General features: G+C 32.5%; 1 protein-coding gene across 1 annotated transcript; it reads right to left on the reverse strand.

Annotated features, from left to right (window-relative positions):
• Nucleotides 1–3,688: 3,688 nt before the first annotated feature.
• On the reverse strand, nucleotides 3,689–26,493 carry LOC133716360 (uncharacterized). Its single transcript, XM_062143071.1, has 35 exons — nucleotides 26,353–26,493; nucleotides 26,204–26,274; nucleotides 24,755–24,802; nucleotides 24,360–24,547; nucleotides 23,768–24,240; nucleotides 23,256–23,393; nucleotides 22,770–22,816; nucleotides 22,045–22,276; nucleotides 21,859–21,942; nucleotides 21,564–21,726; nucleotides 21,204–21,269; nucleotides 21,059–21,114; nucleotides 19,871–19,973; nucleotides 18,140–18,328; nucleotides 17,818–17,975; nucleotides 17,456–17,493; nucleotides 16,943–17,049; nucleotides 16,242–16,321; nucleotides 14,173–14,308; nucleotides 13,739–13,864; nucleotides 13,548–13,665; nucleotides 13,011–13,109; nucleotides 12,698–12,733; nucleotides 11,434–12,060; nucleotides 10,165–11,199; nucleotides 7,993–8,089; nucleotides 7,677–7,724; nucleotides 7,273–7,440; nucleotides 7,053–7,160; nucleotides 5,704–5,853; nucleotides 5,466–5,594; nucleotides 5,317–5,379; nucleotides 5,182–5,232; nucleotides 4,260–5,086; nucleotides 3,689–3,703 (listed from the first exon to the last, which is right to left on the reverse strand). Exons 26-35 carry the CDS (start codon nucleotides 8,075–8,077, stop codon nucleotides 3,689–3,691), a joined length of 1,644 nt encoding a protein of 547 aa, XP_061999055.1. The 5' UTR covers nucleotides 8,078–8,089; nucleotides 10,165–11,199; nucleotides 11,434–12,060; nucleotides 12,698–12,733; nucleotides 13,011–13,109; nucleotides 13,548–13,665; nucleotides 13,739–13,864; nucleotides 14,173–14,308; nucleotides 16,242–16,321; nucleotides 16,943–17,049; nucleotides 17,456–17,493; nucleotides 17,818–17,975; nucleotides 18,140–18,328; nucleotides 19,871–19,973; nucleotides 21,059–21,114; nucleotides 21,204–21,269; nucleotides 21,564–21,726; nucleotides 21,859–21,942; nucleotides 22,045–22,276; nucleotides 22,770–22,816; nucleotides 23,256–23,393; nucleotides 23,768–24,240; nucleotides 24,360–24,547; nucleotides 24,755–24,802; nucleotides 26,204–26,274; nucleotides 26,353–26,493.
• Nucleotides 26,494–26,587: the final 94 nt, after the last annotated feature.

Below are 26,587 nucleotides of genomic sequence, written 5' to 3' on the forward strand. Positions count from 1 at the left end.
TCTACAGCTCTGTTTTATGCATGTAAGAGAAACTTGTGGCCATAGATGTTGCAGAATTACAAAAAGCAGAACATGCAAAATCACAGATGTTCTAAGCCACAAATAAATTTCTTTTCTGTCATCAGAATTAAATGAAAACCCATAATCAAGATTTCATTTTTTCCTGTTCCTTCACTTAGCCACTAACCAAACACAGCTCCACAGACAATTAAATACCTCAAAACAGATGAGAGATAAAGCAGTAGCAAATTGATCAAAACTTTCTTTGTCTTCACTTGTATGAAATTGATGAACTATTGTATCCATTTAGCCATTGATGTTTGAATTAACAGATGCAGTTTTGTTTTCTAAATCTTTAAGTAAGAATTGACTGCATATATAAATATTATTTAGCTAGGCATGATTAGACCAATTGGTTTACTTGAATAACAATTTTCTTCATAATTTCAGCAAAATTCCACAACAAAAAGAATGAAAGATAGATACATACCTTATTTCGAAGGCTGCTGGTTCTGGTCGTCTGGCCTTCAATTGGTTTGATGGGAACCAAATTAATCTGTATAAAAAAGAAAACCAATTGGTTAACCATTAAATTCAAGACATGAATAAAGTATCAGCAAAACACACATATATAATAGAATAAGAGAGAATCAAAAGATTGATTAAATCAAGTGATTCTATGAGAACCAAATTTTACCTAGTTTTTGGTGATATCGCAACAGTAGATGTTAAGCTTGATGGAGGCTTTCCTAATTGAAAGGCATATATCAAACTTTCGTTTGGTATAAGAATTTCAAATGAATAGATAAATTTTTTGTTTGTCTTGTTTCTATTTATAAATTTTGTAACACATCTTTGTAAACAATATTTTTAGTGTATTTATTTGGCATATCGTTGTTATTGTTTATTAAATTTTTTAACCCATTTCTTGATGTAACTCTTGAGAGCGCTACATATAATTGTCCATGTGTAAAAACAGGTTCTGGTAAATATATGCCCACTTGATTTAGTGACTGACCTTGACTTTTATTGATAGTCATAGCATAACATGGTCTTATTGGAAATTGTCGTCTTTTAAAAATAAATGGCCATTTGTTTTCAGATGCAGTAAGAACAATTCTAGGTATAAAAAAATTTTGACCTATGTTGTTTCCTGTTAATATTTTTGCTTCTATTAGTCGATCAAATAATTGTGTTATTATTAATCTTGTACCATTGCATAAACCAGACATTTGATTTAAATTTCTTAGTAACATGATAGGCATTCCAATTTTTAAAATTAATTCATGTGATGGTAATCCGTTAAATTCAAGCTTATTCAAAAATTCTATTGGATATAGTAGATTCATATTTTCATTATTTCCGGAATTCAATAAGATACTATCAGCACTTAAATAAGTTGTTTTGTCACCTGGCAATAGATTAATAGCGTAATCATTTATATCTCGAACTGTGGCATTTTGCGGTGTAACAATTGCACGTTCTTTTAGATAGTTAAAATTATTGTAATTAATGTTAAAATTTGAATAAGTTGCTAGAAAAATTGCTTCTATCGGATTTGTATAAGTATGAATGAGTATATCATTTGGAATTTCAACCCAAGATGCATCTCTATCATTTTCATCATTAATTGAACATATACGACCTTCTCCTATTCGCAATAACCAATTTGCAAAAGTTGAAATATTTGTTTTATCTTTGTCAGTTAGATTTTTTTTTGATAACCTCATATTCTCTGTTAGATGAAATATTTTAAATGATGGCCAAAGATATGAACTATTTAATGAAGCTTCAATTATTTGCTCTTTAGTTCCTCCTGTAATAACGGGTAGAATTTGTCTGAAATCTCCACCTAATAAAATAGGTTTACCGCCAAATGGTTTGTTAACTTGCATATCATTTGGATTTGATAAGATGTCACGTAAAGATTTATCTAATGCTTCAAAACAATGTTTATTAGACATTGGAGCTTCATCCCAAATAATTAATTCTGTTTTATCAATTAATTTTGCAAGATGTGAACCTTTTTTTATTGGACATATTGATAAATTATTAATTGTCAAAGGTATTTTAAATCGAGAATGAGCAGTTCTACCATTTGGAAGTAATAATGAAGCTATTCCAGATGAAGCAACAGCTAAAACAATTTTTCCTTCAGATCGTAATTTACTTATTATTGTATGCCATAAAAATGTTTTACCAGTTCCTCCATGACCATGAACAAAAAAAATATTAGATGTTTTTTCTTCAATTCCTTTAATAACTTCATCGTACACAATTTTTTGACATGTATTTAATTGAGCTACTAAATTTGTATGCTCACGTTTTAATTGAAGACAATCATAATCTAGTTCTTCTCTTAATAATTTGTTATTTAATTCTAATATTTTATCTGTACTGGGCATTGGCAATCGATGATGTTTTAACGAACTTGATGATTTATTGAATATTTGTTCTAATTCAAATAGTAATTGATTTTTTAATTCTGTTTCTGATAGAATTAGATTTGGATTTCCGAGTTGAATTCTAGCTTTATGCAAAATATCGTCACACATATTTGACCAATGTGAATTTAATAACATCTCAGGATTTGCAACATCACAAAATAGAATAATTGTAACAAAAAGTTCACGAATTTCAAAAGCTGTTGCAGTATGTAAAGAATCTGTTAATGCTTCAATCCATTCATTATCATCGTCTAATAAACCTAAAACTCGGCAAGCTTCTTGATAAGAAGTATATGTAATACCATTAATTGTTTTTATTGAATCATAATTTTGGCAACCTTTTTGAATATTTAATAACATTCTCATAAAATATAATTCACCTAATGCAGGATGTACATGTGTTATTCGACCGATAGTTTCATATTGTTTTCTACGTGTCCAACATTTTTTACGATCATCCCAAACAAATTTAGTTGGAAATTCCGTATAAGTTAGTTCAGATGCATCTGAGTACATTAAATTTGTTTTAAACCATCCTGTAAGCGTAGTATCTTCTCCACTTTTTTCTTTTATTATTGATTCAAGAGATTGGAATTCATTAAAAACAATATTTTGTTGTGAAGGCAAATGAATTTGTAAATGTTGAACAGCAGGATGCCGAGAATGAATTGAATATTCAAATAATCTCCATACAGATTCATGAGAAGTTAAATAACGACAATTTAGATAAGTTGTTATCTCATCATTTAAATTTTGATTTAGTAGAACTCGAGCTCGATCTGGGCCTTTATTAATGTATTTAAATAAATATTTAATTAACATGGATTGAGAACATGATTCAACATTAATATGAGCCTTATATTTTAATAATAAATTTGGATTATAAGGTACAACAAAATTATTTCCAATATGTACATTGTTTTTTACTATGAATTTAGTGTGATCATCACGACGTCTGTATATTGGAGGTGTATTTGCTTCAAACGTAGTATTTGTATTATATGATTTTGGAAAAAATTTGGAACATTTTCCATTTTTCATGCAAGGAGATTTTGAATTTATTTGTCCACAGGGTCCATGAATCATAAATTGACTAACGATTTCATAAAGTTCTGGATTATTATCTTTATCTGGTAATTCAGCTGAAATAATTGAATCTATATCGGTTGCTGTATAACATTTATAATCTTTTTTTAACCAAAATAACATATGAGCATGAGGAAGTCCTCTTTTTTGAAATTCTACTGTGCAAACATCTGCATCAATTTGTCCGAAAGGTTCACCAGATTTAATATAAGCAATCATATTTTGTAATTTTATGTTAAATATTCTTGCAATTATGTCAGGTCTGTCTTCAACTTTATGCTCAGATTTGTTTTTGAAGTATCTTTCTATTTCTGGCCATTTAAAGTTGCAAGTAAAAGTTATAAATAAATCAGGATTACCATATCGTCTGGAAATTGCCATGGCATCTTGATAATTATTGATCATATCTCTAGGACTTCCAGTGTGAGAGCTGGGTAAAATAATTTTTTGTCCTAAGTCGGCCCCTTTTTTAATTCCAGCTAAAGATGCAGTATAAATATCTTTATAAGCTTCACTTCGAAAATTCTTTTGATTTTTTCTAATCCAATCCAAGCGATTTTCTTCAACAGTTGCACAAGCATCAACTAAAAATTGTTGAAATAATCGTCCACCTTTTAATAAAGTACTTATTACATTATTTCTATCTTGAATCTGATATGTAATATAAGCTCGCATCGACATTCTTTGTCTTTTTTTTGTAGAATTTCCCGTAATTTGACGAATTACCAAATTTAGTGTATATCCATCTTCACCATACGGAAAAAGTATTGGATATTGTAATGACATATATTTTGGATGTATTTTAGAGATACGTTGTAAATGTCCATTGTTTGATTCAATAATAATATCCTTATTTGAATTATGTTTTCCAATATCACCTACTATTAAGCCACCAATTTCTTCAGTTGTCGGTTCTTCATATTGCTTACTGTCAGTAGGTTGACGATTGAGTATAGTCATATTTAATGAAACTAAAGATTCATCTTCAAATTTATCTCTCATTGTTCGGAATTCTTTCACTAATTCATTGGTTTCATCAAACATTTTAATGAGTCCTCTAACAATATCTGCTTTAATATTATTATTAATATGAGTAGGGTCAATAGCATTAATACGATTCGAAACTTCATTTTTTGTATCATATATGTATAATTGAGCATATTTAGGACATTCTCCATCAGAATGTAATAACGAACCCATTAAATGGTGTACTTGGCCACTAATTTTAAAAACATGAGGACCTGTTCCAATGTTTATTTTACGATCAATTGTTGCTCCCATTGATGTAAAAGAAAACATTGAATTATAGACTCTGATATTTTCTCTAAAAAGCTTGCTTTCTGGACCATTATTTGGATTCAATAATGTTTCAAGAAAAGTTGGTGTTGGTTTTGATTGTCGAATTGCAATTTCACCTTTTTTACAACAATTTGTATAAATAAGAGGCGCATTTGAAGATGATCTCTTAAGAGCTTCTCCAAACCAAAAAGATGCATTGCAATGATCACATGTATAAGTGTTATCACTTGAATCTTCGTATTTCACGATTAATCCTGCAATCAGAATTTTTCTCTTTGTTAAACAATTCATACGATTATAACTATTTTTTCAAAACAGTACAAAGGAAAAAAAAATTCAGAGAATTCACCTTGCTTGCTTCTTTGATATGATGCTTGACCAAATGAATGTGAGCATTCACCTGTGGATGATGTTTGAAAACAGTTGGTCAAACTACTTATTCAAAGTATAATTACATCATCAATACTTGGAAAAACTTTCAAACCTCTCATATCATGAGTCTGCAGAAATTGGGAGTGATCATTTCCATTCAAATCCAGCAATGCATCTACATGTAAAACTCACAAAAACAAAGAGTGAGATTATACACATATTATCTAATCTTCTTCTGGGTAAATCACTTGTTGAACTTACCAGTTGTACCTCCATTATTAGCATGCAAGTTTTGACGAAGAAGCAAATTTTGGTTCACAGTTGCATTGGCATTCCCACATTCAGAAGTCGATGAAATCTGGTTCTTATTTGTTATTCTTAACCTACACACTATAAGCAAAATTTAACCAGTGTTTAATTAATTTGAAATTGTAAATGAATGATACATTTTGCTAATATTATTTGTTGAGCTCAATGTTGCTCAAAGTCTAAAACTTACATTCTCTCCATCTCTCTGATCTAACTTGATGATGTCCATATTCACTAACTGCAGTAATATTGTCACAATTATCCATTTGTTGCATTTCGCTTTCACTATCATGACCTTCAGCGTAATCCATTGCTGTCCAAGCAGCTTCTTGAGGGATAACTGTATTCAAAAACATAAACCAGTTAATACTTCAAATATTTATCTCATGTTTACCAGATGTTACCAGCAACAATCACAATAAACCATTCTCATTCCTAAACAAACTATGACTTTGTTCAAAATTCTTTAAATAGCTCAAAAGGGCAGTTCAACCACAACTTCACAATCTCATCCTTCGACTATGGCAAATGAAGCATCGAATTTGATTTACTACACTGGCTATTCTATAAGACCATATAGAGCGTTGTGGGTGATTGTAAACTACTGGAAATTCTAAGGCACCAACCTTTTTGGGTAATCAAGTTTGACCTTTATTAAAGACACTGAGATTCATTTAAACAGAGAATAACAACATCTACTATTGTATTTTCAGGTATAAATAAACAACAATTTTCAATCAAAAATAAACCCCTGTTCTTATTTCCAATTAACTCATCATATTTTCTTTTCATTTCTTAGCAACAAAAATAAAACACGAAAAAAAAATAATAGATGGGGAAATTAGTTTTAGTTAAATAAACATTTAAATGAAATCATCATAAGAATGTTAGCAACTTAAGCAAATATAGCAAATATAAACAATATCAGGATCATCTAAATTAGGATGCAAACTGCAAATTTAGGTTTGATAATAAAAGTTGATGCATCATTTAATATGCTCTTAGTTTGTCTATATTTACAGCTGTATTTATAAATCAATAAACTTTTGTCTATATTAACTAACTGAAAATCAATATGAAAAATGTTTACAGAACATTTAGTACCAGACTATCTAGTATCTACAGCTTATTTACATGTAAATGGATGACTCATTTTCAACAAATGATAAAGACAATACTGCAAAAGCAGATAGCTTGATTTTTCTTTCTGCAACAAAACAGAAGAAGACTACCAAAACACACAAAATATATGGAAACAACTATGACAGTGTCATATCTAGATATTCCAAATTGCAAATTATTTAAACTGAATGCCGAACAAACAGTAGACAATTGTTGCAAACAAACAAATACGAAAACATTAGTATACGACAGCAGCACACAAAATAAAATTTGATTTAATCAAGATAAATAAAAAGAACAAAATCTATTGATATGCGGAAAGCAAACAATAGGAACAATAAATATCGATCTCAGACACAATATAACAAACCTATTACTAAAATTGAGTTTGTATATTAAATTATCTAAAAAATTTACCTTCTGTAATATTTTGATCGTCACCTCGAAATAGTTCCTCAGAGTGTTCAAATCCATTGACATTCTCACATTCATTTGATGCTTCAGGAATTTGTGCGGCGTGACACACTATTACAAAAAATCAAACAATATAAATCAGTTTACATTTCTAAACAAACCAAAAATTTTCCTAAAACTGTTTAGATAGATCAACAGTTTAAAGCACATAAAATATACCCACTTGTTTTCCATCTATCTGATTTAACTTGATCACACTGATCTCCGCCAAGAGAAACACGATTAGATTTAGGCCTTCTCTGCTCAATTGCCTCTCTAGTTTCATGTCTTTCAGTAGCACACTGTTTTAACAACCTTTTTGTTCCTCTTAGCACACTTTTCGGCGCCATCACTGCAATCAAGTATATAATTCAATTAACAGGTTAGATCATTATCCTTCATAATAATAATCTGTAAATCAACTTGATAATAACAATAATGTGTAAGCAGACAGTCTATTTACAATAAAGTATCACACGTCATGCAGCGTTATTAAATTATCTAGCTTCACTCAAAAACAATAATCAAATCACAGAACGCATAAACAATTTTTGAATCTCATTAACAACATCAGCTAAACATCCATACCTGAATTCAAAACACTTTCAAATTCAGATACCTCACTACTCCCAATATCTGCACAACAAAACAAAAACATGTCGCATTGGTTAAACAATATCGAAAACAACATTGCATAAATAAACCATCTGTTTACAATAAATCACAACATCAAATTTACAGAATGAAGAAGAAAAAAAGACATTACATAAACTACAGCCACACAACCCCCAGCAAAACATACACTTTATTTTAATCGCCAATCAAGAAACACCTTCTGAACACAAAACAAACAGTTACAATTATATTTCAACAGCCAAACAATTTCTATAAAAAAATGTCATACCTGGATAAAAACAGAACGCTGAACCAACACCAAATAACAGAATCAGGAGCAGTGCCAAAAAAACAACCCAGATACTCCTTTGCATAGAACCTAGAGACTGAAAACCAAAAAACCTATCACCATTCGAGCACCCAAAAAAAAAAAAAAAAGCATAGGTAAAACAGACCTTCAACCTCCTCCAAATTAAATCAACTAAAGTTTAAAAAACGACCAAAATATTATCATTTAGTAATGATGTTGTTACGTAACCGGCCATTTGTAGACTTTGAACAAAATGCACAGTATTTCTAAACATTGACAAACGATATCCAAGAACAGCCAAATAATTTTTATTTAATTTTGTTTAAATATCAGATTATTTTATTTAATGGAAGTTAATGAGATGAATCTTTCCTGATCCATAAGTTTCTTTGAAGTTTCCAATACTCTGTTTCTAATGCTAAGCTATACATACATTACATCAAAACTAAACAAACAAAAATAAACTGAAGTACATTATTGATGACTGAAAAATGTAAAGAATTAATTATGTATGCACCAATTACCTTCACAGGTGGTGATCATGCCCCTGAACTTTACAACCATTAAGTTAATGTTCTTAGTTTTCCCCTCTCAATATTCTTAGATGTGTATTTACAGTGTAAGTGTACAACTCAAAATTTAGCACCTCAGAATAATTGCTTCAGCTGCGATTCTAGCCTGATAGTTAAGGTAAACCTTCACCTATTTGAAACTCAATCTTTAATCACAGATTAATAAGACCGATCCAATTGTTTTAAGATTAGTATCACATGATTAGTCAATGAGATCATCCAACTCTATATAGCAACCTATCCTTTCCTAGGTTTATCCATTTGAACATTGTCACACTAAGTCAAATTTGAAAATGAATCCTTAAGCTGCCAAAAAAACACAACCAAGAGATCATCATTTAGTCATCACATTGTTACATAGCCATTTGTAGACTTTGAACAAAACTGCACAATATCTCTAAACATTAACAAACAATGTCCAAGAACAGCCAAATAACTTCTATTTATTTTGTTAATTAGATTGCTATACAGCCATCCAATCGTATCAAATTATTTTGTTTAATGAAACTTAATGAGATCTTTCTTTCCAAATCCGTAATTTTCTTTGAAATTTCTAATACTCTGTTTCCAGCGCTCACGTATATACAGTAGATATTCAAACTGACCAACCAGAAAGAAAGAAAAAAAACATAAAAGCAATCAAAAAATTTTAAACCAAAAAAAAAAACTGAAATCTCTATCTTCTAATTTTTTCAATCAACCATCAAAATTGCAAAGTGCAGGACAAACAAAGTACTCAAAAGATCACAATCTGTATCAGTCAAAAGGCAAAGTCCAGAACATGATCATAAACTCAAAACTATAACCAAAATTGGAGAAACCAAAACCTAAACTCAGAACATGACTTGAATGAATAACATGACTAAACTTGACAAAGATTGCCTCTTTCGAAACACATTCCTAATAAAAGTTTTGACACACTGTAGATTGCAGATAGTGAAAATCTTTGCTTCTCACAGTAGTAACAATTAATATGCTGCTGCTACTTATAATATCATCTATATATATATATATATATATAATCCCACAATCACATCCCTATACGTTCTCATTATGATAGTCATATAACACCAAAGTTGATAAAAAGTTGTTAAGTTACCAAAATTGATAAAACCATTCCAATCAAATACCTATATCTCTAACCCCAGCACAAACAAAACTAAAAGAAGAGCACAACAGCAAAAAACACAAATTTCCGAACCTGCAATCCCTACTCTCCAAACCAAACTCATATCTATTACTCCTCTTCTTCCTCTACCATTTGAACACAGCACTGAACCACATTTGGAAAAAAAAAATTATATTGCTATTACAATACTTAAAGGCCTCGGCAGATACTAAATCTTAGCCAACTCTTAAATAAAGTATAAACAGAACAAACTCAGAATCAAAACTCTGAAATTACAGAATCAAATTCAATCACCCAAAAAAAACCCCAATTCAGTAACCCTAACCGAAAAAGCTAATCAAACTCAACACAATAAAACTCAATTCCCAATTTCCGAAACCCAGAGTCAATAACATGAATCAAAAGAGAAAACAAAAACGAAAAAAAACATAGAAATCTGGGAAACAATACCTTCGATACAAAACGCTTTCTCTCCACCGATCTCAATCTTGCAGACAGATTCCACACAGATCTTCTTTCCCCTCGCAGCAAAATGAAATCACCACGAACGAAATCTACGTGTATTTGACTTGATTATAGAACGATGGCATCCCGTAAATCAGAGAAAAATAAGGGCAAAAGCGTCACTCCACTTTGTGAACAGTGATGAACAGGAAACCGGGCAACTGGGCTAAACTAGTTACAGATCCCGCGCCTTGCTGCGGTATTTCAAAATTGTCTATTGCCTTTTTTTTCTAACTGAATTAACAACTAACTACCAAAAATCAAACAAAAAGAATTCAAATAGCCAAACCAATTAACAAAATAGAAAAAAAAACAAATAAACCAAAGACAAAAAGGAACATTCACAGGTTAAATATTTTCCTTTCACTTGTACATTACTGACTCAATCTCACGTTCTCACTTCACATTCAGTGAAGGTGGTGGTTCTTTTTAACCGATCCAATCGTTCATAGGTAAAAGTTTTCAAGTTAGGCATGTTCTCTTTAAGATATCTTTTAGTGTTTTGCAATCTAATAGCTCTAATTGATTGTGGGCAGTCCATGGAGAAAAACATGATTTCTTTGAAACTGGTTCATCGCACTGACTGTCCAATCCAACACCAACGTGAGGAAAAACCTTCTTTTCTGATGGGCAGAGGAGAGGAGATTATTATTCATCAAGGCACTGCCTTTTAAGTCATCATAGAGGAAGTTAATCTTCCCCTGTTATCAGTATCATTAGTAAAATTGAGAGTGGTATCTCAGCATGCGTTGCGGTTGGGTATTCAATCATTGATTCAAGTAGTTGAGAAGCTACAAATACTTGATTGTTTAGCTGCCCACACACTTGGATTATTTCCTCTTGGACTAAAAAATCTGTTCGAGTGGGATTTCAACTCCAAGATCAACCCAAGCAATCATGACTCCATAGTAAGCTTCAATGATTCCTTCCTGCTTCTAAATGGCTTCGAAGCTCTCCATTTTCACCAAAATGCTAATAGATCTGCAAACACACACGTTTATGTTATATTTGGAGTCCCAATGGATAGAAACAATTTTATACAAATAGAAAGCATAGATCCTTCAAGCTTAAAGAAAGCTATACATTGGTTGCCACATAATAGAAAGTAAAGGTGTATTCCCAAAAAAAAAAAAAAAGGTAACATAATCTTTTTCTCCCTATTCTTCTCAATGCAAAAATACGATACCCAATATAAGCTGATTTGTTATACCACACCTTCATTCTTAACAACTCATGGTCTTGGACGGGAAAGGAAGATTTCCACCAGGGTATAACCCCCTTCAAATGCTGGAACTGTTCTCAAGTTCGATCAACTTTATGCAGCACTGTGACGATAGCAGACTGGATTGCAGGGAAACTAACAACCAATATGCTTCGTCACATTTCAATTAAAGAACCAATCACCAACAGATTCTGCAATTGTCTATCAAGAATGGCTAAGCTAGCTATTGGTTAGATGGCAAATTTAGTTCAAATGACAGGAAAAAAATGCAAAAAATGGATTTTCAAAGGCATATTGCTACTGTTATGTATTCACTCTTAGAAGACATCAACTCATGAACAAATAACATTGTAATATAAGCCATTAAAGGTTGACAAAAAGTTAAACAAAATGGACGACAACTAAAATAAGACACAGGTAGAAGTTGCAGGAATACAAAACATAGACAATAAATTGAAAATCCCAAGTGGAGTAGTGGATAGTACCAATTGTGCAAGTTTGAGCTTGTAGAGGATGGTGGTTTTACCAGTAGCATCAAGCACCCACCGTTAGTGTTCTCATTTCTTTCCTTGCAAACAGCATCTTCACCATCCTAGACATTGCAATACCTATTTTTCCAACTGCTTCAACCACAGAAAATAGCACAATATGAGAGACCAGAAAAATATGTACCTGCACTAAACTGACTAAAGAAAGCAACAGATAGAGTTGCTTGAAATAGTGACAGTCATATCTACCTCCATATCCTTAACTCAGTATACAACTACTCAACTACACACCAAAAAATTCAGTATCTTTGCAATCCTTACTAACAAATTTCCAATCTTTCAAATTCAACTAAGCAAGAAAACCAATCACAGAACTGAAAACATAAAAAATAAAATAAATAAATAAAAAACTGAGGATAAATTAACTCATAGAGTTAGCTCTACAATTAGGCAGTTTAATTTGAGTGCTGCAAAGGTCAGCTACTGAGTCACGGTAGGTGAAAGAATGAAGATCTAAAAGAAATAAAATCCTCAAAAACCATATTCAACCAAGATTCAAAAAACAAAAAGAAAAAAGCAGAACAAAAGCTAGCTTAAGATTGGATTCAAATATTCATTCATTTCAATCTCAATTAAGTTTTAGCAAGTCAGCTATGGAAAGTTCAAATTTGGGAAATCGATTAGAACTATAGGAGTCAAAACCGTAATGACCAACATAAAAAAGACCAAGGCTTTAAGAAAAGAACGAAGTAAATCTTTATAGGCAGACCTTTCTTGAAGAAAAGCCAGAGCAGATTTGTCATACCTGCAAAATTTGAAGATGATGTTCAGAAATTGTTCATCTGGTTGTTCAAAATATCAAGGCAAACACAACAAAGTAATATGTGTATAAACCCCCAAATCAAAAACTTTCAATTCAAATCCAATACATATCCCACATCAGAATGAGAGAACAATTAAAAATTGAATCAACAAAATCAAGGTTAAAAAAAAAAAAACCCAAAACGGCGATGTATCATGGTGGAAAAGCTGAGCGACCGACAAAAACTATATGAAACAAATTCGAAGCCATCGTAGAATACCTGGGATGATCAATTTACTCAATTTCTGTTCAAATCGAGCATCAACTTTTTCCCGTCTCCCTCGTCTTCTTCTTCCTCCTCTTCTTCTTTTCTTTTCCTCTGTTTCAACAAAATCCGAAGCAAAAACAGGATTTATTAAGTGTAATCAAACAGAGACCCAGCATAGACTGAAAATAGAAAAGAAGACACCATGATAGTCTGCAACAGCCGATGTCAGTGTGGAGATATTAGTGGAAACAGACACTTCCAAAAAGAAGAAGAACCGAGAATCCTTATCAGGCAAAACTGTTATTCATCAAAATACTAAGGGCAAAAGCGTCACTCCACTTTGTGAACAGTGATGAACAGTAATGAACAGGAAACCGAGCAACTGAGCTTTAGTATATTGTACTAGAAAATTCTCCCGCGCGATGCTGCGGGTATAATTTTTTTTTTTTTTTTTGCCCCTCAAATCTTGATCTACATAATATAATACAATTATAATTTTACATATTACAAAACTGATATTTCAATCGTAAAGAGAGATTCAGGCAATACCTGGTATTTTAACCAAGGTGGTATCAAGTTTCTACAATGGGGGTTTAGCACTGATCTAATTCATTGGCAGACTCAAATGCATCTTCAACTGAAGTGGACTCATCTGCAGATCCATGGACTGTACATACAGAATTTCAATTCACTTGATCATGGATTGTACCTATTTGCAATAATTTTACATGCAGCTATACCATGGATCAGATCTGCTACCAAGAAAGTTTCTTACATATGAAGGTAGGAAACTTCTTGCGTGAGCAGGTTCTTTTGACCTGATAGATCATCATTACCAGAAGCTTCTCCATTTGCTGCTAGCGCACCTGAAACAAAGTAATAAGACTCATTTAGTGTGACAACTGGTATCAAGATGAGCACAATCTTGTAGACTCACTATCAAAAAGAAAATCACACTGGTTCTTTATGCAAGATGAAAACAAATGTTACATAAGCAAGACAACAAATTAACTCTCTTTATGAAAGTTGCACTTAGAAAAAAAAAAACATTGTACTAAACCAAAGACACATAAAAAATTAAAAACAATATGGTTACCTCCATCAGTAAGGTCCAAGTTCAGGATGTCCAAAAAAATAAAATTAAAATAAATTAAAAATTAAAAACTATTCATACCCTGTGCATGGGGTTAAACACTTGTTTCTGAGGCTGTACCAGATTTATTTGCAACAGAACTTAAGCGTAGCTTATTCAAACTTCTGATAGCCGAATCCAAATCATGACTGCATTCTTCAAGTGCTGTCTCTAGGAGCTAGGATATTCATACAAAAATAGTTAGCAACTCACAATCTAAACTGAGTAGATATGATACACACATGATCCGAAACCGAAGGATAGGAAAATCGCTGTCAATTAAAGGAAAGGAGAACATATACATACAGACACACACACACACATGCGAATAGAATATGCACTTATATAGAAATAATAGGCTAAGAGCTCTTACCGGTACAATCAAGAATCTTTTTAATAAATATTGAAAACTGAAAAATTGTTTTCAAAAAAATAATCAAATTGCAGCTCTATTACAAAATGAAGAAATAGAGCTGAAAAGATTACAATCTACAGATTGCAGTTCTATTACAAATTGCAGCTCTATTACAAATTATCAAATTGCAGCTCTAATACATCCAATCTTTTCATAAAAGCTGAAAAGATTGCAAACCATAGTAAGCTAATGCACAGATATGATAGTTGATCTTACAATTAACAATATTCTGACTAATAAAGTCATGTTTAAACCACAGTAAGCTAATGCACAGATACAATAGTTGATTTTACACTTCCATTCTTTATATGGGACATAAAATTGATAAAAAGCTTAAAAGTAGAAAATCTATGATAATAAGGTTTATCATTTTCATTTATTTGCAGATATAATCAAACGATCATGGTTAGACATGGTTTTGGGATTACCTAGCTGATTGTATTACCCGTGATATTTGGGATTCTATCCGAGAAATAAAGAGAACTCATGGACAACTTATGCCACTGAGTAAAAGATTTGTATGAAGAACAGATATTTAGAGAGAAAGAGGATTTTATGAATGAAAATGCAAATGAGGCTATGATACATCGAAAACAATGAGTGAGCTACAGTCCTTAATGCGGTAGCACTATGATCCTATTCAGCTCAATTACATCATTCGATCACTACAAAAGCAAATGAAGTTTTGAAAAAAAAGAAGCCTGATTCTCCTACTTGAACCTTCAAAAGTTGAACCAAGTTGATATATTAGTTAAGTTATCATTATAAGCTGAATGACAAATACACATCAATTCCAGTAACTCAAAGTATTCCTTGAGTAACTATTGCATTCAAAATCTCTATCCATAGATAAATGTACAGCAATCAATAAATCAAACAAAATAAAGACTTCATGACCAACATTCAAACTCACATAAGAGGAGATACAATAAGTATACATAGAACTTCTGAAACAGGAAGAACAAATAGATATCAGAACTGTAACAGTAATTATTGTGTAAATTTACACTTCTTTGCTTTGTTACTTAAACTAAACTTTGGGTAGGGTATTTACGATCTCATATAATGATTTGGATGGCTCACCTAAATCAGAATGCAAGCTTGAATACAATGTACCGATCCCATCCATAATACCACTTGATATAAGTATGGCAAGATATGGCACCATTACACAAAAATTGGAACAAAGCTACTATCAAAATCATTTCTGGTATTATATATTCCATATATCACATAGAACACATAAACAAACTTTATTTGTAAATTGAAAATTTTAGATGACTTTCATAGTACACTACTTGCTATTTGCCTTTATCTCAAGAATCATACTACATCAATGATCAAAACTACTTCATCTGATTCAAGTACCACAACTAAGTCCAACAGCTTCTCTTTCAATTTTACTTGCTGCATCAGAAAGTAAGGAAGTAGGCTCTGCACAATACCCTAATTTTTTATTCCAGATTTCAGAAATCATAGGTCGATTTGAGAGGAAGGGTTTCAAACTTGTAGGCATTAAAGTAGTTGTAATTTTCAAGTATTGAAATCAATTTAGCATACATAGTGATCACCACTCAAAAAAATCAAGAATGTTTCCTAAATGCCTGGCATATTCATGTGCACCAAAACTATGTCATGTTTCTCATCATCAAGGTCAACATTCTCATAACAAATAAAAAATAGCAGAGAACCTTACCTACTCTGACCAAGTTATGACCAGAAACTTCAATCGAAAGAAATGCGCTACAGCCTTGGCAAGTATTTAATGATAAAATTCTGTGGAAATTAAACACATAGTTAGATTGGCTTTAATGAAAAACTAAGGCATAAGAATGTTAATACCCAAAAATAGAAGAAATACTGAAGATATCAAACGTATACTCAAAATCTAAGGTCAAGTCCAGTTAGAATACAAAAATAGATCATTTAGAGAACCCACTGATTATTCATATATATTATTGAGTGTATGCTTGCCCACTGACAATTTAGAAAACTATCTAATCAGCACCCTAAATAGATCCAAGTTAATAAATAAATAAATAAAACCAACAAAAACAAATGACGAAAATTCCAATGTAAGAAAAAGATATCTATGTTTCACAAAACGCACGTAGACCATCAATTAAATAACACACATAGACAACAAAACAAAGTTTCTAGACGACCGAAATTTCTCGTTTGTCTATATTAATTTTCTCTTGCTTTAAAGGTTGAACAAAACGTTAATACTAAAAAAAAAAACCAATTCAGAAACAGAAAACAGACACCTAACCAAAAAGATAATATACTTCTCATCTACCTACAAATGCATTACATCTCAAGATGATTATAGTTCTTTGGTTTACAATGAAAAAAGGACATTTTACTTATATTAAAATGATGAAGCACAGTCAAAACCTTTCTTCTTTGATGTCAATCACTCCGGTGCAGACCGAAAATCAAAACCTTCAACCTCTCCCAATCAATCATTGAAATCCCAAACCCAGCAATGCTTCTTCTGTTTTCTGCAACCCAATTTCAAAAACAATACAAACAATCAATAACCAACAATATAGATCTTTGGTCTATGATGAAAAGAGCAGATTTTACTAACATGAAAATAATGAAGCACAACAACATCAATTGAATGAAAATATTACAGGAATATTGAAAAAAAAAAGGCACTGATTATATGTGTAACCCAGCAGAAACAAAAACAAAAACACGACCTTCTTGTCAACTGTAATACAAAACGGCACAATCTAATTGAGTCTTGTTTAACAAATCTAATATCCAACTACTTATAGTAACAGAAAAGAAGAAGAAGAAGAACCAAAAAGCAGATTCTACCATCTAACATTCTGAATAAAGCAATTCAAACACTTCTTTGATGTCAATCACTCTGGTACAGACCAAAAATTAAAAACTTACCTTCAACCACTGAAATCCCAAACCCAGCAACACTTCTTCTGTTTTTTGCAACCCAATTTCAAAAAACAATACAAACAATCAATAACCAACAATATAGATCCTTGGCTTTATTCAGAATCTTAGTTATATGAAAATAATGAAGCACAGCAACATCAATTGAATGAAAAAATTACAGCAATATTGAACAAAAAAAAAGGGCACTGATTATATGTGTAACCCAGCAGAAACAAAAACAAAAACACGACCTTCAAAACCTTCAATCCTTACTCATATCCATAACAACCAATCGCTCTATGTTGCTATCAATTTTATCATTATTTTCTATAATACATACAGTTAACAATTGAAAATCATAACCTTACCTTCAACCTGAGATTAACAGTACCGTTCAGTGATGAGACCCTCTTCGCCCTCCAACCCACTTCAGGTAACTTCTTGAATCCAAAAACCAGAGCAGCCACACCACAGCAATAATACCAAGATACGTCGTTTTCTTTGTTTCCAGTCCAAACCTCTCCCCCTTCAATATGCACAAAATCCAGATTAAACACAAACTGCCGGAAAAAATAAAAAATAAACAGAATACCTGCACAAAGCGTGAAACCTGGGAAACTGATTACAGTATCTGACAATCTGAAGACATGCAAAATCAGAACCAATTAAATTCCAATCAAAGAAACAAACCTGCACTCTCTCGATCCTGAATAACTCCTCTCTCTCTCTCTCTCTCTTCGGAAAGCAAAGAAACACACCTGTGTGCTCTCGATCCTTTCTGGCTCTCCGATCCTTCTTGATCTCTCAATTCGTGGAGCAAGCAAACAGAGCCACGTGGAAACAAACCAAACCGATCAGAGTGCAAAAAGCAATGGCAAACTGTAATTGAGAACAAAACAAAGGCCAAAAGCGTCAGTTTACTGTTCACTCAAATGAACAGGTCTTATGAACAGGGCTTTCTGGCTTTCTGCTTTAGATGTATGTATAATAACTAGAAATTGTACCCGCGCTTTGCTGCGGAATTTGTGCTTGCAAACAAATGAGATCTATGAAATACAAAAGGGAAATTACTGCATTCTATTGAAATAGCGAAATTTCAATTTAGACTTTATTTGCTATTGAAGCTGGTTCAAAAATGCTAGTTGTACAAAAAGATTAGTTGCTCCTTTACAAAAAGTAGCAGGTGGAGTATACCCAAAGAGCTAGTTAGTGTAGTTCTAAGTTAGTCTAGTAAAATTTGCTGCTGGAGTAGGTTCAAAAAAGTGACTGCTCCAATTGTAGTTGTACAAACGGGGTAATTGTTCCAGCTGCAGCTGCACAAAATGTTGGAGCTGGTTCAAAACTGGCTACTTCAGTTATAGCCATGCAAAACAGTTAATTCACGTTCTATATCAAAATCAACCAGAGAATAGGAAAAAGCGCATACTTGAATAAGAATAAGTGATTGAGATGGTGCAAAGCAGCAAAAAAAGGAACAACAACAAAAGGAGTGAGATCTACACTCCTTCGCATGAAATCTACAAAAGCCAAACAAAACAACAATGAAATCCTGAAATAAATCGTTAAGTCACCTACTTCAAAAGAAAAAAGAGTTTTTGTTTTGGTAACAAAAAAAGGAATCAACTATACCTCAAGAATAAACCGAGCAATAGCAAATTTGAGACTTTAAGCAAAAAACACATTTCTATTTTCTTACAGTAACAAATTTAACAAACAAAGAGAGTTTGTTTTGGCAACCAAAAAAAAAAAAAAAAGTTCTAGGTTTCAATTGTTAAAAAAAAAAAATGAAAAAGAACCAAAGAAGCAATCAGAAAAATTTATGCTAAAAATAGATGATCTCTTGTTTAGTTTTCCAGTCCTTTTCTGGGTTTTTCACTGCCTACACTTGTTTAGAAGCCTGATTGGAGAAGCAAAAAACAGTTTGTGTATGAAAGACTTTATCTTTTCCTTTTCAACTTTATTTTTTTTTTAACAAAATTCATTTCAAATATTAAGGAAGATGACAATTAAGATAAGCAAGAGAAGAAAACCATTTCATCTTGGATATCAAAACAGTTATTACAAAATGTATGATATCAATTTGTAAGTTCTCACGGATAGAAATACATTCAAATACTGCCATGAAGGCATCTCATTAAACCAACAAAAGTTTTTTTTTTTTTTTTTTTTTAATTACTGCAAAAAATCAATAACGATAAATATTCATAAAGCTGATAGTTAAAAATGTCAGTATGCTTACCAGCGTTAGTTTAAGGTGTAACCTATCGATTTATTGAAATTTGGTAACATGCAGCAAGAGTACTTATAGTTAGAACTTAGAACTCATATTCATCCTCAACCAAACACTCTATCCACAAACAATTATATCATGCTATCATCTACAGCAACTCAATGCAACAATGAAGAAAACAAAGTTTTTACCAGCCAATATGTAGAGTCCTATATCCTGCTTCTGCAAAAGCCGTCAATGAGATTGGTAAGTGAAGACATCAATCAGTATGACCACAAACACAAAGGGAACACACTACAGAGTACAAAAGTAGTGAAAATTAGATGCATTTTTGTAATTAACATAATACAATTAGGATTGAAATATAGGGTCTATGAACAGCTGGCATTAAACTATTTATGAAAACCACATTTGGATTAAAATCTCCTTGGTTGTGGAGCACATGATGTATTTTGTATTTTCTCTTTCATAGACATGAAATTGCACTGCATTTTAATTGGTAACGTGGATCTTGATCTAGCTTAATAGTGAGTTTAAATGTATCAGTAGATAAAGAGAAAAATATGCTCAGGTGTCAACCATAATGCTAACTGCAAGTTAACTGAACTTCAAAAGTTCTTGTCATGTGTAATCTTACTGTCTAATTTCTTCAGAATGTAATCATACTCTCTAAATGGAAATCATATCTAAACAGAGTTCATTGATCTTCAGAATGTAATATTATTGTCTAATGGAAATCATCAATCTCAGAACGTTATCTTCATTTGAAAATATTTGTTTCAGAAACAGTATAACTAAAAAGGAAAAAGAAAAAAGAACTCATGGACCCAGTATTTTCCACTCAAAATCATAAACATTACCATTTACTAAACAACAAAAAAGATTAAAAATTACATACACCATTTATAAACAAAAACAATGGATGGAAGTCATGAAACAGAAGCCAGTTCAATGTTTGCTCTTTGCAAGATATACAGAGAGGTTTCATTATAGAAAAGGTCACAACTTTAGTCTAATTAAGGTTATCCGGAATGGCATAGTCCTTAAGGTAACTAATGTCGATTCATCTATCCACCCAAACAGAAATCGACTTGTAAAATTAAGTACTATAGCACGCTTTGTAACAAAAGGTTTGAGTGGTTGACTGGTAGTTTTGCCAATATATATTTAACAACAACTTAACAGGACCAATTCCGGACTTTTGTCTCAATTGTCAAATTTAAATGTCCTGTATGCAGGTATCAGAAGCTTCATTTCACTACTAAGAATTTTATAAAGTTTATATAGGGATCCCCATTTTGAAATGATACATTTCCCCAATAATACAAAAGGAGAAACTTAGGAGGAGACATAAGAGGTAGAGATAGAAGAGACTATACCCTGTCCCCGCAAAGAAGGTTAAAGGAAATATGAGCTCCCAATCATTATAGTCATGCTGCAAAAATTAAACCCAATTACGAAACACAGTAGAAGAAAGACTGCAGAAATTTCAGAGAGGCTTGTACTTGGAAATCAATCACATACCAAATAGATAAGGCATCCTCAGCCATAGTTGCATCACTCAAGTATCCAGTCATCAATATTAGGATTCTGAAATACCAAATAGAGACATGGCATATGATAAAATAAAGAAAGACCCGAAAAACATTCAACACAAATTATCAGAGCTAAAAATAGATGTAGTAAGTCAATAATATCAAACAGAGGAAAAAACACAGATCTGCTACTTTTACAACTTGAGAACCTATTTTTACTTGAATACCATCTCTAAAGAACTTTTCTTCAGCAAATGTTGTAACTCGTGTCAAACATGAAAGACCAAACCAAGCACATAACAGTTGACTTAACGAATACATCAATTGCAATAGTTAACTTGACCAATACCTTCAATTACAGAAATGTATATGTCTTACTCGCATGTCCAAAATATGAGAGCTTGCTTCTATTATAGTAATGGATACATCATCTTTAAACTTGGCTTTATCCTCAACTACAAAGTCATGAATCTCTGCAGAAAACTCCACACCTGCTGGACGGCCACCAACAACTACAAAACGCAAAATTCGAAGAACCACGACAATCAAACTACTTGATCAATCATGAAGAAATTAACAAAGAATCAAAATTCAACCTATTGGGAAATTCAAGATTCAATCACCAAGAAATTGAATTAGTTTACCTTCGGGTTGGACTGCCCGGGCTGATGATTTCCCTGAGAGCTTCCCGTCCCCCTCCTCTTCTTTTCTCCCTTCTTCCTCTCTCTCTGTCCCTTGTTCAAGACACAAAAATTAATATATTTATTGGTACTGACAGAATTCAAAGATGTAGCTAACAAATTTGACTCCATCCATTCCATAGAAATTACCTGATGAATTTGCTCGAAATCGACAATGATGCACTCATGTCGACTTGAATAACAGTGGAGGAGAAAGATTTATGGAAGAAGGAGTTATGGAGAGGATTTGTTTGTGATTCGAAATCCCTTCTTCTTCTTCTTCTACTCACATCACTCGGCTCTCTTCGTTCTCTCTCTCTCTCTCTCTCTTCTCAACAGATGTGAACACGCGATTAGGGGTGACATTGATCCTCTCTGGATTCTTCTGGCGACAATCGAATCAGAAGGTTACAAAAGAATGGCAAACTGTAATTGAGGAAAGTAGAAAGGGCAAAAAAGTCACTCCACTTTGTGAACAGTGATGAACAGGAAACCGGGGCTACTGAGCTTTAGTATATTGTATAATATAATAACTAGAAACAGTTCCCGCGCGCTGCTGCGGGTCGATATAGTTGTAGTAATGCATTCTATTCTAGCAAGATGGTTTTTGATGAAAAATTTAAATTCATTACATAGTTGAGAAAATATTAATCTACATTGTGAGATGTAGTGAGTAATGTGCTCATGTAGATCATAACAATTTGATTTACTCACTCTTAATAACAATTGAAACTGTTTGAAATGAAGAAATTTAGAAGATGAAGAAAATATTATAACCAAGAATAGGTATAAAATTCAATTAACAAACCCTCCATGACAATTTTTACAAAAGATCTAATTCAAATTGAGAGGCACATCTCTAGTATGGCTTGTACCTCCAATTTGCTCTTGACGGTCTCCCACCTCCCATTCCAAAAACCCACTGCAGATTTAAGATTCCACAATTTAATATGTTAGTAACTGGCAATTTAAGAATTAGCAGAACAACAAATTATGGTGATATATGAGTCTAATATGAACCTCAGGATGACAACATGGCAACAGATACTCAGTAAAGATTATAGATTGTCTATCACACATGTCCATACTATCGGGTATTCTTGTTTCAGAATATCAAAAGCCAGAATCTCTATTCTTATAGACCCCACCTCACCTAAGTGTTTCTTGAAAAGTCAGCCAATTGGATCTTCCATGTTTGCAAGTACACAAATGTTGTTTTGCAAGACGTGTGGCCAAGTATAATAAGCAAGATTCATTAAGAAAATTCATAAACAAAATTCAAGCGCATCAGCTATATCGAGTAGAATTCTTTTCCTTTCTTCTTAAGTCATAGAATGTAGAAAAAAAGGTTATCAAGTTACCATTTCTCAGGGGAAAGAACTTTCAGTTACAGCGGCAGCAAAAATCCAATCGTTACACATTTCTCGCACGCATATCCCTTTGACTATCATGACTTACAGCATGATCACCTTGCAATACATTCCTTCATTAATTCCTCCCTAAAATTCAATAAAAATAACAAAATTACTCACTGAACAAAACCATCCCACATGAAATTGAACAACCACACTCCTCTAGACATTTTCAATGGTGCAGAGCCTACATGCTAGCCTATGAGCACAGTATCAATTTCAATATCAAAATCCTACCCAAAACCAATGCCGTACTATTCAAACAGTTCATATTGATAAAAATCCAAACTTTAACAAAAATTACCGAAAAAAGTAAAACCCAGTTCCATAGTTATTGATTAAGCTTGAAAGATATGAACTTTGGGCACAGTAAGCATTTTTATATAAGTTAAGGGAAGCAAAAACGCAGAAAACCCAGTACCATACAAAAATCAAAACAATAAAAAAAAAATCAAACAAACCTTGAAGAAGGGTTAGAGGGAAATTGATGATGAAGGTCAACAGCCATGAGATTAACCAGGTTGATTTCAAACGCCGTCGTCTCGGTCTTCATCGCTGCGAGCTCTGTTTTGGTTCAGCAGCTCAAAACTTGAAAGCTGCAGAAGAAAAGAGAAAGAAACAGAGGCTTTCCCAGGGTTTATGTAACACCCGGACAGGGTAATCACACAAAAGAGTAGGCAGGGGCAATTCGTAAGAACAGATAGGAGGTAGGAGCAAAACCGACAATCCACTATTCATAAGGAAAACCATCCTATAGTATATGTACCAGAAATTATTGTTGGAATTAAGTCTCTATAAAATGTACCTTCTGTAATTGCATTATGAATAGTTAAGGCTGTACCAACTAATGAATCTCTGCACACGACTAAAGTAGAATTTTGTCTGTCATCTTCACGCAAACTGTTTGATGCTCTAGCAGTTTGTACATGAGATACTATAATCAAAATTCAAATAATATCAATTAATTTATATCTGTAAACACACAACAGTTTTTTTTTTTTTACTAAACTATTCATACAAATTAACATTTCAAAATGCATGAGAAATGTGTACCTGTTTTCCACCTCTTTGATCTCCTTGATCTGACCTCACGAATTCATTGCCATCAGATTCAGTTATTGTTCCAACAGAGTTTTGAGTACTGCAGGTTTGCTGAATTTTCTCTTGATGATCATGGCCCTCAACATCACCATATCCTAACATTCTTTTTGTTCCTCTTGATACAGCCTTCGGTGCCATCACTGTATTGAAAACATTAGTTCAATCTAACAGATTGAGAATAAAGAGATTAACTATAACTTAATAACTAACTCCTTCTGTAACCTAACAGCAGAACAATCTCAACTTTCATACAAAGCAACAATAAACAACTTCACATAAAACTAAGGTCTGTTTACACAGAAATTAACACTTGCAATTGTAATAACAAACAATTGAAAATTTTGTACCTGAATTGAAAAAACCTGGAAATTTCGACAGCTCACTGTTTCTGATATCTGTAAAACAGAAATAAACAATTACCTATTACAGCTATATGCATAATAATGCAAAAACATAACATATATATTATATATCCTAAATTAAATACATACTGACCAAGTCACAGTTTTGAACTTATAGAACATGTCAACTCATCCAATTAAGTAATCAAATCTTCTATACTAACTCACTCACAAAAATCAATAAGAAACCAAAAATTGCTAAATAACCAATAAATCCCTTTATCTATAATAACCATACTAATAATCACTCCTCATAATATTGTTTAAGTTCAACCAATGCTAATTATAGATACCATCAATGAGATATTGATTCCATACCTGAATAACAATAGAACACCAGACCAATACAAAACAACAGATACAGGAACAATGGCAGAAGAACAATCGAAATACTCCTTTGCATAGAACGTACAGAATCAAAACAAAATAAATATCAGCTCTCCAAAACAAACAAACCACCATTAAACTGTAATTCTGAACATCATCCCAGAAGCTAAGCACAGGAAGAAGGCAACTAAACGCAAAATGAAACTGAATAAATAAAGCCTACACAATGCTGCAAAACCCAATTCCCAATCAATCACTCCAACAAAAAGATTAATACTTTGTGGTGAAATTAAGGAACCGAATTCCCAATCAATCAATCTGACAAAAAAAAGAAGTAATTATTCTGTCTTCTTGAAACCAATCTGATGAGAAAGAGACTGACCTTCCTCTCTTACTCACTTTCAGTCCAACCCGAGCATCAAATGTATAACAACAAAACCCTAAACCTAGACTAATCTATACCTTTAGTTCTCACCATTCATATCTCCACTACATAATGGAATAATTATCTGCTCGAAACCGAAATTCAAAGCATAACTTGTATACATATAATGATGGTGCACATCATATTACAATTAAGCAAGTACAGAGAGATCTTATTAATTGCAGCTCCAAGAGATAAAATTGTTTAATTGTTTTAACTAACTTAGTCTTTGTGCATCCGAACATAAAATACTCTATCATGGAATTCTACCAAAGTTTAGTTTTAGATTCAATTTCAATTGTTCAATGCCAGATTGATTATGTCCAGCATCATATATCTCCTCTTTTAAGCAAAAAGATTTCATAATTCCCATTGGTTCAAAGATGACCTCATTCTTCTCCTCCTTATCTTTTCTAACATTCTACGACTAAAGGATTCTTTCTCCGAGTAGATTCAGCAATCAAAAGAATACTCCCTCATTCTAGCTAGATATAATCCCTTTATTCAGAAATTCCCGTCATAGAGTGGTCCTCCTCAATTCCTCAAAGGTCACTCCTCAATTCCCCAAATCACCTTAATTCACAACTCATTATACAAACACACAAAATTCAAAAACAAAAAACTCACCCAAATCAAACACATACCTCTTCTTCTATTGAAAGCTTCCTCTACTTGGACCTTGGATATTTCCTCTACTTTTTCCTACCCCACCAGTCTACAATCAAAATTAGAAAACTTACATCAAATCCACAATTCAAAATCCCAAATTTCATATCAAACTGTGTAAACCAACTTGTTATCAGCCCAACGTTCGTATCCGAGAGGTTGATGGATGCACTTGTTATCGCTACGTCTGATCGAGCCTTCCCGAACCCAAGAGGGTCTTCTTATTTCCTTATCCTCCTCCTTTCTTCTTCTCTCCCTCTGTTCCGCTTCTTTCCCCTCTTCTTCTTCTTCTTCCTGTGTCCTCGATCCTGAATATCTCCTTTTTTCAAAAAAAGCAAAGAAACACAGCTGCACTAAGCAAT

This window comes from Rosa rugosa, chromosome 6, assembly GCF_958449725.1.
Source record: "Rosa rugosa chromosome 6, drRosRugo1.1, whole genome shotgun sequence".
Taxonomy (NCBI): Eukaryota; Viridiplantae; Streptophyta; class Magnoliopsida; order Rosales; family Rosaceae; genus Rosa; species Rosa rugosa.

Coding starts and splice junctions, on each gene's coding strand:
- LOC133716360 (XM_062143071.1), bottom strand. CDS start 8,077: ATGCAAAGGAGTATCTGGGTTGTTTTTTTGGCACTGCTCCTGATTCTG. Junction 7,725..7,992: donor AGCGTTCTGTTTTTATCCAG/GTATGACATTTT, acceptor TTTGTTGTGCAG/ATATTGGGAGTAGTGAGGTA. Junction 5,595..5,703: donor ATCAGAGAGATGGAGAGAAT/GTAAGTTTTAGA, acceptor TTTTGCTTATAG/TGTGTAGGTTAAGAATAACA.